The sequence below is a fragment of the Trematomus bernacchii genome, unplaced genomic scaffold, assembly GCF_902827165.1.
Source record: "Trematomus bernacchii unplaced genomic scaffold, fTreBer1.1, whole genome shotgun sequence".
Taxonomy (NCBI): Eukaryota; Metazoa; Chordata; class Actinopteri; order Perciformes; family Nototheniidae; genus Trematomus; species Trematomus bernacchii.
The window spans coordinates 1,059,717-1,072,694 of record NW_022987669.1 but is presented as its reverse complement, the minus strand read 5'-3'; the positions used below and the strand labels follow the sequence as shown (position 1 = coordinate 1,072,694).

The 12,978-nt window shown below is 38.5% G+C and overlaps 1 protein-coding gene across 1 annotated transcript in view; it reads right to left on the bottom strand.

The window, feature by feature from the left end:
* The window catches only part of adcy8 (adenylate cyclase 8 (brain)), a 114,337-nt gene that overhangs the window by 25,086 nt on the left and 76,273 nt on the right, over nucleotides 1-12,978 (bottom strand). The window contains 2 exon segments of the mRNA XM_034135971.1: nucleotides 1,924-2,125; nucleotides 3,652-3,752. Of these exon segments, the coding sequence (XP_033991862.1) occupies nucleotides 1,924-2,125; nucleotides 3,652-3,752 (303 nt within the window).

Sequence of the window (12,978 nt, the reverse complement as noted above, 5' to 3'; positions counted from 1 at the left end):
TGTGCCTTTAAGATAAAGATAAAGATCCCATGGTTAGCATTAGCAAAAACTCAGCATCCAATTTGGACCAAATGGGACTTGAATTGGCGACCCTTTCCCAGACTGAGCTGCTGCCGCCCAAGCAGTACAGGCAGAGATATCGTGATGTTTAGTCTCAGTTAGGGTCTAAACACTAAAGCCTACTCTATTTAATTGTAGTCTTTGTCCCCAAAAAGAGAAATCGTGATTGCATCCCAATAATATCATCAGTGTTTATTTTCTGATCGGCAATGAAAAAAGTATCCAAGCACTTAGGTTTTGTTATAATGTTGAGTGTTCTGTCAACATGTTTACTGATAAAATGTTTTATTTGCTTTCCTACAATATCTGCTTGTTGCAACGAAAGCCAGATTAACGTCTGTATGGTTTCCCTGATTGAAACTCAAAGCACTAACAGATGCTGAACATCAATAACTCAGACTTTAAATAGATATTCCACCAAATGTAGTGTAAGAGCACCAAACTACTCTCAATTTGTATATCTCGAGTTAGATTTCATTGACACAAACAAACCTCTCCAAGGTTCTGTTTCTTTGGGATCGTTGGACCTTTCTTTGACTAGCAATCCTCTTCTCACCAGTCGAGACCTCGGGGTTGTTTAATACACTCTGCTTTATGCGATCAGAGACCTTGAAACACCAAAAGCTTATTATCAGCTTGTTAATGTGCTTCAGTTAAAAGGGACCTATCATGCAAAATGCACTTGTGTACGTCTTTTCTACATGAATATGTGTCCCCGGTGTTCCAGGGAACTCACCAAGTGTCAGAAAACACAACCCTCTCTATTTTCCTCCATACCCAAATCTCTAAAAAAGGGGCTGCAACGGATCTGATAAAAACTGATCCAGATTTGAACACTGTCCTGACGTCAGGACGGTGGCGCTACGGCTATTGGGCCAACTCCACCAATCAGGAGGAGACAGCCACGGCCATTGCCGTTCGAAAGCGCTGGAGACGCTGTAGTACATATGCCAGGCCTGTAGGTGGTGCTGTTCTCACAGAATCAGCCCTTGCTAAAACAGATCTAAAAAATGTCAAATTGAGCGAAATGAGGCATGGCTAAAATGCATGATCTGTTTGGTATTTTGAAAAAAGAAAAGTATAAATATGCCTTATATAGGTATGGTCCTACACTATATTATTCAAATATAGCATGATAGGTCCACTTTAAGTAATGACTTGCGAGTCCCTGTCTTTCAGAGGCCGCCTTGCAGAAGAAAGCTAAAATGGGGTCGATGAGGACGAATACGCGTCAATAATACAAAAGGGTTTTCAGTTAATTAAATTCCAAGTTATGAAAGAATCTGTCATTTAATGCTTTCACTAAAAAAAACTTACAATACTCATATTTTGAGAATCCAAACATGATGACATTTACTGGTTTTACTGGATTGATGAAAAACATCTCCTCCACATTAACCAAACCACTTTTCTTAAGTTTCTGATTTAAACAACGAGTAGGAGAAACAAATGTGTAACAATCTGAGGCTTCAAATATTCCCCCAAAAAACACTATTTACAATGTTTTAGTACACCTTGATAAAGTATACAATGACTAGCCTAGAAGTAGCTGAGGTTTTAAACAAAGATGCTACTGTAGATATTTGAGAATTGTTTTCACACATCTTTGGAAAATGTCAGTGCTCTTTGTCAACTTTTGTCTTGATGGTGTCCTTTTTGATTTCGTCAAGGTCTCAGAAGGACAATCTTCTGTGCAAAGTGACAACATAAACTATCAGATGGAGCTATTTGAAACCAGAAAACTGAAGTTAGAAAAGCCCAAACCCTGCTTCTCTGACTTAAATGCTTCCTTGCTGCTATCGGCAAGAACACAGACAACAAATATAACCCCCTAATTAACGATAATCTGGAAGTTGAACTCACTATATTGATCATGGCTGCCAGGAAGTTGATGAGGATGGAGATGAAGATGATGACGTTTCTGGCGGCGTACGTCTCGTTGATCCAGCAGCAGGCTTTTCTCAGAACCAGAGGCAGACACTTGTAGTCCTCCGCCGTCGTTACTAGGACCAGACAGGAATGCAGGACGATGAGGATTGAGAACTGGACCACCATGGTTACCATCCTGCAGAAACACAACAAATGGCAAAATAACAGAAGTACCATCAGCTGTCGGCTGAGGCGTTTAACATTGAAGGAGACGACAAAACCAAAACCATTGGGTTAGGGTTAGGAAACTAAACCCTTTTATTTCTTATTTTCATTGTGTAATTGGATACCCTATAATTAAAGGTGGGGTAGGTGATTTTGGAGAAACCGGCTCGAGTGCGCTAGAATTTGAAAATACACAGCCGGAAAAAATCTGCCACTTCCTTACAGAGCCCCTCCTCCAACACACACGAACGCGCACATGACCAATGAGGGCACGAGATAAGTTTGTGCCCCGATGGAAGGCTGACAGGCAGGTAGGCCATCCAGTTATTTTAGCCGGGCCGGCTCAGATGATTGGTCGTGCTTTTTACAGTACTACGGCTTCCGCAGATGACATTTTTGTATGGATTTTTTGTCAAAGCACTTCAGATATTCATTGCTATCGGGATGTTAAGAGCATTCCATGGAATATAACAAAAAGTGTATCTCGAGCCGGTTTCTCAAACTTACCTACCCCACCTTTAAAATAACATCTCAAAATAACAATATAAAATATAATACACAGTATTCTGTTCCATTTACTCAAACTTTTCTCAAAGTTGTGGGGAAATATAGAAACATGTTCCCAGGGTCTTCTTTCCATACTCAAACAATAATGGGTATCCACTTTAATCAAAACAACATTATAACTGTATTACATTGTGATAGTTGTATCACTCTTGGCGCTAAGCTAAAGCAAAGTTGTGTCTTTGTCATAAAATAAAACATTTAACTGGAACTAAAACTTTGCACTTAACCTTCCTTAACATTATGACAACAATTCAAATATATATGGGGACAAGAACATATACATTTATATAAAAAAGCACAGCATATACTGTACATGGTCAGTGTGTATTTTGTTAGCTGTAGCTAATGCATAAAAGACAAATGTAATCTGTACTTAAGAGTAAAAATAGCTTGTTTTATCCAGCACGAATTACAGAGGGCTATTTGTCCTGTTCCTTAAAATGTTCTTGAGTTTAACTGGACTGTTCAAAGAAAGTCTCTCTGAGAAAATGCTCTGAGAACAGAAGCTAACCTGGAGGCGGGTGAGACTTTGGTTCTTTGCTAAATGTGTGAAAATATCTTATATCTAATACTTCCGTGTTACTTATCCGTGTCCATTTGTAAACCTGGTACATCAGTTCTTGCCTTAATAGTACCAGGCCATGGTAGTAGCCACAAATATGAAAAATCAAGACAAATCAGCCAATCAAAAATCTGAATTTTCCATCATGTTAACAGTAAGTCTCTACTACCTGAGTATTAATAACGTATCCATGCTTTTATTTTTATCATTATTATTACTATTATATTATTATTTCAGTTCAGATTTGTCCACTGTTATGTAGGTCATCAATGTACCTAGATGTGTATATTTTGTTATGTACTGTATGTGTTGTGAATAATTTCTTAAAATGCAAAATTTAAATAAATAAATAAAAAAGTATTTATTACCTGGCGGAGGGAAGCAGGCCTTGGATGGTGGTGATGAAGATGAGAACGATGAAGGCGCACACCAGGTTGGACTTGAACACCTCGTCTCTCATCTGGGAATACTGCGCCGTGAGAAGGAGAAGAAGAACAGATAGAAAAGGAGGGAAAAAAAGGAGATGAGGAGAAGATGGAGAAACATGTTTTCAGACAAACAGAGAAGACACTGAGATGCTCCTCAATCACACCAAACAGACGCTTTAATGGTTCTACAACAAGCGTTAGAGAGAGACAGGAGCCGGGGGGAGGGGGGCAGGCTGAGGGTCCTGGGGAAGGTGCAAAGCTGACGAGCACAATGCTAGCAGTTAGCCGTTAGCTGTTAGCTGTTAGCTGAGTCAGACACAAACATAGAGTGCTGCACCAAAATAAACAAGACGCCTGCTAAGCTCAACAGTTTGAAGACTGTTTAAAAGTTTAACCAAATGAGAATTTACTGGATTTTTGGAATGTTAGATAAAGACTTTATACAAGGTGTATAGCCCTAGCAACTCTGCGGCTATAAGGTTGAGGTTTTTAACACTTACTTGATACTTTTCCGACACTACTACATTGGGTTTTACCTTAAAATAGCAGTAATAGAGTGCTTTAGGAGTATTGAAACCGGGATACGATTATTTTAACGCTTCCTGTTCCCTAATCTCAAAGTCAATTGGTTTTTGGTTATGATTGTTTATAGCGTTAGCAATAGCGTTGTACTTCTACCAATTGCAGTGACGCTTTGTGAAGGTTTTTTTGGTATCATACAAAACAAACCAGAGTTCGCCCAAAGGGAACATTGGAAAGGATTAGATGTCCCTGGCCAGATGTTGAAAAAATGGTTAAGCGTTTTTTTGTGAATTAGCTGGAGGAGAAGATGTACATGAACGAAGTAATTGGCTATATTGAGATAAATCAAACTGTCTGTTATAATGTAGGCAGCAGCACTGATGTTCTGTAAAACTCTCTAGATTAATGAGTCACCAGTCTGGACCAAAAATAGGACTCACTTTTTGATGTTGTTCTACTGTCTTTTTTTTCACTTTCATCAACAGTTCCGGACTTGTAATCTTTTTCGGTCTGTTTTTTTTTGTCATTTTTATTAATTTTGTCTACTGTGTTTTTCTTCAATATATCAAGAGTTCCGAACTTTTCATTTTGTTCACTTTTTTTTCGACATGTCGGTCTTTTTTGTCCGTTTTCTTATAGGTCCGACTTGTAATTTTTTTGACATTTTTATTAGACCTAATTTTTTTCACTTTTTTTCGGTCTTTTTTGTCCATTTCTTAATAGGTCCGGACTTGTAATTTTTTTTACATTTTTATCCGACGTAATCTTTTTCGACTTTCTTCTTTTTCAATTTTTACGACATGTCTTCTTTTTCACCTTATTTGGTCTGTTTTTTTTTTTTACTTTAGTTGACTGTCGTCTTTATTAATTTGTTCTACTGTCTTTTTCTTCAATATTTTCTAATGTCTTTTTGTCAGCCTTTTTTTGTCCGTTTTTTAAATAGGTCCGGACTTATACTTTTTTGGACATTTTTATCCGACGTAATCTTTTTCCCTTTATTCGACTTTCTTTTGTCCCTTTTTTCTACTGTCTTTTTTTCTCAATTTTAAACCCCCTCATGACCCTCGCTGCCCCGTCTTTGCTCTGTCTCTTTCTCAACGGACGCTGGGAAATTATCAAGAGGATGCTTCAAGGAAGGCCAACAGCAAATCACACTTACTGAAGAGGTCAACCAAAAAAGAAAGTTCTTAGAAAAGTTTTAAACATGGCTTGGGATTCAAAGGGAAGCAAAGAAATAAACTCAAAGGCAAATGGGCTTTAAAAAATGGGGGAAAAGGGGAATAAAATCTAGGGAAGTGCATTGCATTCACCAAAGAAAAAGACCTTCTGAACCATTTTCTTGTCACTATGACTTCCACATATCATGAGTACATTTAACATTTCAATATAGAAATGTCTTCCTATGGAAACGACTTTTCCAATTTAATGTTGTCAACCGTTGACAGCCCACATTTCAGCTGTAAACTAACACAATTACAGTGTGTATTTTTCCTTGCCTTCAATCCACAGAGGAATCAAAGCAAGTAAAGGTCTATAAATAAATCCTTTTATTTCCCATCAAGTTACTTTATCTTGTTAACTTCACTGACACTAGTATGTACTGTATGTTGTATATCACAGTATTTAACAGGTTGTTATAGCTTTTCATTGAAGATTATCTAAATATCTAGTCAAACTAAATTAACTAAATGGAAATACTTTCGTTGTTTTGATCCATTTTTTACACATTTCACCCTAAATTTCGCCTGATATTTTAGGTATCTTTGTAAGCAGAATCTGAAGTTACTTGGGTTTGTTGGTATTGGTTGACCTTTCAGCTATGTGCTAAGGAAACAGTAAGTAATACTATAAGAAATATGAGCAGTAATCTAGTAATGATGTCTCGTAATAACATCATTTATGTAAGTTATTTTTCTACACTTAAAGGTGGGGTAGGTCATTTTGGAGAAACCAGCTCGAGTGCACTAGATTTGAAAATACACAGCCGGAAAAAATCTGCCACTTCCTTACAGAGCCCCTCCTCCAACACACACGAACGCGCACATGACCAATGAGGGCACGAGATAAGTTTGTGCACAGATGGAAGGCTGACAGGCAGGTAGGCCATCCAGTTATTTTAGCCGGGCCGGCTCAGATGATTGGTCGTGCTTTTTACAGTACTACGGCTTCCACAGATGAGATTTTTTTATGGATTTTTTGTCAAAGCACTTCAGATATTCATTGCTATCGGGATGTTAAGAGCATTCCATGGAATATAACAAAAAGTGTATCTCGAGCCGGTTTCTCAAACTTACCTACCCCACCTTTAAAGCTCTCAGAAATGTTATTTTCTTTTGTGAATGCAACGATTTTCTTTAAAAGAAAAAAGTAGTGAAGCTTGTTAAAGGGTAACAGGTCCATGGACGTTTGGTCATGAGTAAACTGAAGGACGTTCTTCAATCTTGGAAAAACTAATCAGCGTTGCAAATATTCTATGTTTCGCCAAGCTGACTGCTCTATGCTGGTCGAAACAGAATTTCCCAATTGAACATGAGTAATGGCATCATTGGTTTAACGATTGCACAATGTGGACGTTCTTCTTTAGTTTGGCTGTTTTAATTCTTGAACACGAGTATGGAGCCTGGAGTGTAACGACTAAATCATTCATTATACCTCTACAAACAATTAAAATGTACAAAACAATGACATGTATTCTTAAATCAGAATACCTTTACTCGTCCCACAGAGGGGACATTTGCTTTTGTTACAGCAAGAAAAGAGCCAAAGACAGCTTAATGTTAACTAAGAAGCATGCATTAAAAGAAATATTAAAGATAAAGTAATGTCCTTTTTAAGAGGTTGCAAATGCACCTCTTTCTTCCTCAGGAGGAGCATTTTAATGGACGGAGACTCCAAGCTTTGAAAAATAAAATCTTTAAAAAAGATTCCTTCAATAAACTGATTACGTAAACAAATACAAATAAATAAATAAAATAAACTTGTTTAAATGGGTTTTATTTTTATTTTGGAAGACTTTATAATTCATTTGAAATAAATGTCAAATCGAGCGTCATTATATTAATCTGCCTTTCTTTTAAATGTATTATTTAATAAAAAAAGGGTATGCATTATCATTTATTTGCACCTTTAATTTAACGGTGCAAAATGCAAATTGAATTTAAAATGGTCTTTTGTATGCATGCATGGATTTATTTACTAGCTATAATTAAAAACAGTTTATTATTTGTAATGGCACTCTTCAGACTCCATACACTTCTTGACCAAAGAAGGGACTCGGGACTCCACCACGGTAACACCAATGGTTTTATTGAATATTTGTATCTCAAGTGCCTTTAGCTTACTCATGATAGGAAAAAGAGCAATACTGGATCTTGTTTAGCTCCTGAATATCTCCGTCTAGGAATAGATATGAGGAGGGAGAGAGAAATCAAAATAAAAACAGGAATCCGTCTAAAACCCCAGCTACCTTCTCTTCCAGGCTGCAGTCTTTAAACATCAGTGAGAAAGGCTTGATATGCTCTCTTCTCAACTTATCGCCACTCCGTAAGTCGATGGCGTTCTCTATTCGCTTGTTAATTTCCTCAGGACCCGAGTGGACATGCAAAGCTTGTGCGAGATGGTTTGGAAGCAGATTTATCGAATTTCTCGTTAGGGCAGCCAGAGTCTAGGGGGGGAAAGCACATGCACATAAAATGAACCTGCTTGTCCCCCCTCTTGGTTTCATTCAAGTTACAAAATGAGAAAGAAAAAACATTCATTAAAATAAAAATCAAGGCACGGGAAGAAAGGGAAGAGCAAAATGCTTGCTGTCGGACAAGTCATGCATCTCTCATTCTCTCCATGTTAGTGGGGACAAAGCTTGTAATTATGCACACGGTATTATTAAAATGTAATTTATGAGCATGGAAAAATGAAGGGCTGCGAATGAATACACAAACCAGATGAAAAGAGCATGAGAAACACAGCTTAGATGCAAAAAATCTGGACAAATCGACTAAAATAAATCAATTATAACATATTAATCTAATCACATTAATCATTGGAAAGTGAATAATGAGAAAACAATCATGTTTGTATAATCTGGGCCCTCATTGAGGGGCTTTATGTCCTCAAACATGACAGAATGTAAGCACTTTAATTAGCAATGTTGTAAATGTATTGAAGGACAAAAGATTATTTGGTTGACAAGAGTGTCCCCAGGTTTCAATTTACCACCTCAATACTTCTCGGCCATCCTCTCAAAATGACAATAAATAATAAACTCAACAACATTTGTATTCATCTTTAAAAAGGACTGTGCTGATGGCTTTACATGTGTAATTAATATACCAATACAAAGGTCTCAAAGAAACTTCTGGTGTTGGAAATAACAAATCGTTTAGACATTTGTGTAAAAAGACTTGGATTTAACCTTTGGTGCAAAATAGCAATCAGTTTTTCGCTTGTGTGACACTGAGGTTATGTATTTAATCATAGGTTGTAATTATTGCTTAGCTTGGTACAATACAGGGTGCTCCATCATCTTTGACTCAGGGATTAGCCACTGTAAAACAACCTTTGTATTAGAAGAAAAGACCAAATTCATATTATTGTCTCACGGAGGACGATGGTTGGTTATTGTTTGAGGTCTAAGTTTAATTATCTGACTATAGAAAAGGCAACTGAGTCCTTGAACACAACAGCAACCAAACAAGTATCTAAATGTTGGGGGATTACCAATCTCAAGAAAACCACAAATGTATCCTCCAACCTTTATAGGGAAACATAGGTCATGTGTCATAGAGCGGTGCAGTGACGAGTCCTAAACCAGGAAGTGAGTCAGCATTTCACCACTTCCTGTTCCCTCGTCTCAGAGCCAATGGGATCTCTCCGTAGGATTTTGGAAAATATCTGGGAATAAGGTCTGTGGTTGAGACACATTGAAGAGACGGGTCACGTTTTGTTCTAACACATTAAATCCATCAGCAGTGACCCCACTGGTGATTTCTGAAGAGTTGACGTGTCTGAGAAACGATGGTTGTTACCAAGTGGCTGAATAGGACTACAGAAGTCGTGGAGGACGTTGTGCGTCATTACGCCGAACACGTAAACACTCCTCTAAGTTAGTTAGCCCTGTTCTGCTTGAAAGCAAGTCCCTGCCTCCTGCAGACTGTTCAAACAAACGCTTCAACTCGTACCATTTAGAATCTGTATGTTTGAATATGGATCTGAAGTTGGCGTGACGTTGAAGTCGTGCTGCTGGACTCGGCTGTAGTTCCTTTATAGCATCACGTTAGCATTTTGCTTCGATTCGATTTATGATTCGAACATTATAAAAGTAGGGTAGACATGTGGAGATTATCCGGCTGAACTAAACGTGCATTTATCAAACAGGTTCGTTTTCCACAGATCTTATTTCCAGCTATTTTCCAAAATCCTATGGAGAACTCCCGTTGCTCTTTTGTCGAGGGAACCAGCAGCTTCCTTCAGGGTAAATACGTCATCCCTGCACCGCTCTATTGCCTCCCAAAAAGATCAATATCGGAGCTTTCTGTCAGCAGAACAACACAATGTTAACAAATTACTGTTTACCTTCAGGTTGGGGCTAACTGAGGCACGATAAGCACTTAGCAATGGTTAGAGAACTATAAACTATAACAAAGAGGACCATTGTTTGTTTCATTACCAGATGTTTCGCTGCACTCTTTCACTCAATGGTGTTGTTTGCTTCTCATTAACATGTGAAGAGGTTTAAATCTCACTTTTCCAAGAAAGGACAGTGGGCTCGATAGGCTAACTCTCATAGTAAAAGCATGTACAATGATTTTCTACGTGATAAACTACGGCAGAAATTGTCTGTACTCAATGAGCTTAAAGATAAAGAGCCCTGGTGTTGTCCATTAGCTACATCAATTAAACCAGGGGTGTCCAAACTACGGCCCGGGGGCCAGATGCGGCCTGCGGGACATTTTAAATCGGCCCTCAGCAAATTCAAAAAGTATAATTGAATACGGCCCACAAATGAAACTTGAGCGTTTCTTGTTTCTTGTACTTATTAAATATATCTGTAAACATATATTACACAGTAGTATTCATGTGTTAATAAGCCCACTTTACAAGAAATTCAGTCAATTTGAAAATAGGTTCTAACAAATCTAAGTCGATAAAAAAAAAGCCCAATAACTTACTGTATATAAATAACAAACTTGAAATATATCCTTCCTATTTCCTCTTATGATAATCAATCTGTGGCTCCCTGTGTTTTCTCTCAAACCACCTCTAAACGCCTCCATTGGACTCCTTTGTTTACCTCCAGAACACAGTAACATCACTATGTAACACTCGCGCTTCTATTGGCTAGCGCTCCAACACATTGTACGTGATAGGCTTATGGGCGGGACATCTCTAAGCGGCTGACCAATCACAGATCAACAGAGCCGGAACAGATAATTAGGCCAATAGAGACACAGCGCTAGTGTTGTCCATGGGGTGTAATCTAAAGGAAGTCATATTGAGGTCCTGCTGCAGAAAATTCACATTCGTTCAAGACAAGCGCTAAGAGTAGATCCTACATGAGGATCAGAGTCATTGCCATCTTCTGACAAATTAGCATTCAGAGTGTCAGAGCGCTATAGAGCCTGCAGCCATTAAAGGGACTGTGAGAAAAGTGTGTGATGATGTGTGTGAGAAATACGACTCCGGCCAATCAAACGTTTCACCTCGTCTCGCCTAATGTAACACTGAAACGAATGAAATCCATCATCCTGACATCATTAAAAGTTCATTTTCACACAGAATTGATGTTCTCGCATGAATCATGAACACTGGATTCTCTTTTTATTTTACTTTGGCAGATTTAAGTCTCATCAGAGCCACCTGGAGATCAGAAATTATGGAAAATTGTAGGTTTAACAATCACTAACAATGAAAGCCTCTCAAATCACAAGAAACTGACAAATTGAGAGGGACAGTAAGCCATAGACAAGAAACACCACTCAACTACAATGCAAAAGGACAACATATGTGTTTTAAACAACCACATTCTCACTTGAACTCATCCCAAACTAAATATTTGTCACTTTTTAACACACTGAGAACCCCTTTAGCGTCATTTTTCAAAGCGTAGGGTAGCCCATTGACTTTAACATGTGGTAAACATTATATTTCTATAATTAAAATAATTCAACATTTCAGTTTTGGCTTCACAAACAGCTTCTTGAAGTTTTGTTTGACCCCAACCATCCAAAATGACATCCTCCCTAATTAGCTATACTGTATAAAAAGGTGAAAATTGCACGTAAAATTCGAAATGGCTGACTTCCCGTTGGGTTTAGGGTTCACCTCAGTTTTTTGTACATCTCCACATGATACATTTGCCTATTCAATTTCATACATCTGTGGGAATGTTTAAAATGTTTAAACTCACTAATTACCTTGTTACATATCGTTTAATTAAAGGGGACCTATCATGCAAAATGCACTTGTGTACGTCTTTTATACATGAATATGTGTCCCCGGTGTTCCAGGGAACTCACCAAGTGTCAGAAAACACAACCCTCTCTATTTTCCTCCATACCCAAATCTCTAAAAAAGGGGCTGCAACGGATCTGATTAAAACTGATCCAGATTTGAACACTGTCCTGACGTCAGGACGGTGGCGCTACGGCTATTGGGCCAACTCCACCAATCAGGAGGAGACAGCCACGGCCATTGCCGTTCGAAAGCGCTGGAGACGCTGTAGTACATATGCCAGGCCTGTAGGTGGTGCTGTTCTCACTGAATCAGCCCTTGCTAAAACAGGGATAAAAAATGTAAAATTGAGCGAAATGAGGCATGGCTAAAATGCATGATCTGTTTGGTATTTTGAAAAAAAAAAAGTATAAATATGCCTTATATAGGTATGGTCCTACACTATATTATTCAAATATAGCATGATAGGTCCACTTTAAGGTAATAAAAAGCCAGACTGTGCCAGAATATTTCTTGCCTGACATAACTTTGAATAATGGAAACAAGATTGGCTTGAGTCGATATCAGGAAATCATTTCAGGTCCCTGCAGTATGCTACTGTTAGTCCAACAAAGAGCCTTATTTAGAAATCCTTCAAAACGTTATATTACCTATATGCACTTCTCACTCACAATTCAGCACAAGTAACAGAAATCCCTTCATTATCACCGCAGCTGTTGCACTCTCCACCTTTATATGTGCAGCAGAGTAAACCTATCCAGTAAGGTATGACGTTGATCATAGAAGGTGCAGCAGCTCTGTATCAGACATCTAATGCTTCATTGGCCCCTCTATAACCTCAACAAGACGTCAGCATCATCGCACGTGTTTTGAGGCCATGATTGTTTTTGGCGTGCACGTCCCTGAGGAAGCAGAGCCGAAAGGGCATATGCTTCCTCTGCTGACATCTCAGTGTGATGTCTCCCCGAGCTGTATGGGGGCAGCAGTATGGGGTTACATGCATGATACGTATTAATAACATACCATATTTGTGTCTTAGAAACGCCAACATATGATGCTAGGAGAAGGGCAAGTGGAGGCAGGGGGGTCGATGGGTAGATCAGACGGTGTGATGCATACAGTGAGATCAGATCTGCAGGATGTCTCAGATGTTTGGTTGGTCAACTGGTTTACTTTTACTCGACTTCACGGATACATGACTTGTTTGGAACGGGTGCTCTTCAACAGATTGCGAGCAGGTAGTAAACAACAAACACGCTTAGGGGCAAATGAAAGGTCTGGAACACTTTCTCTACA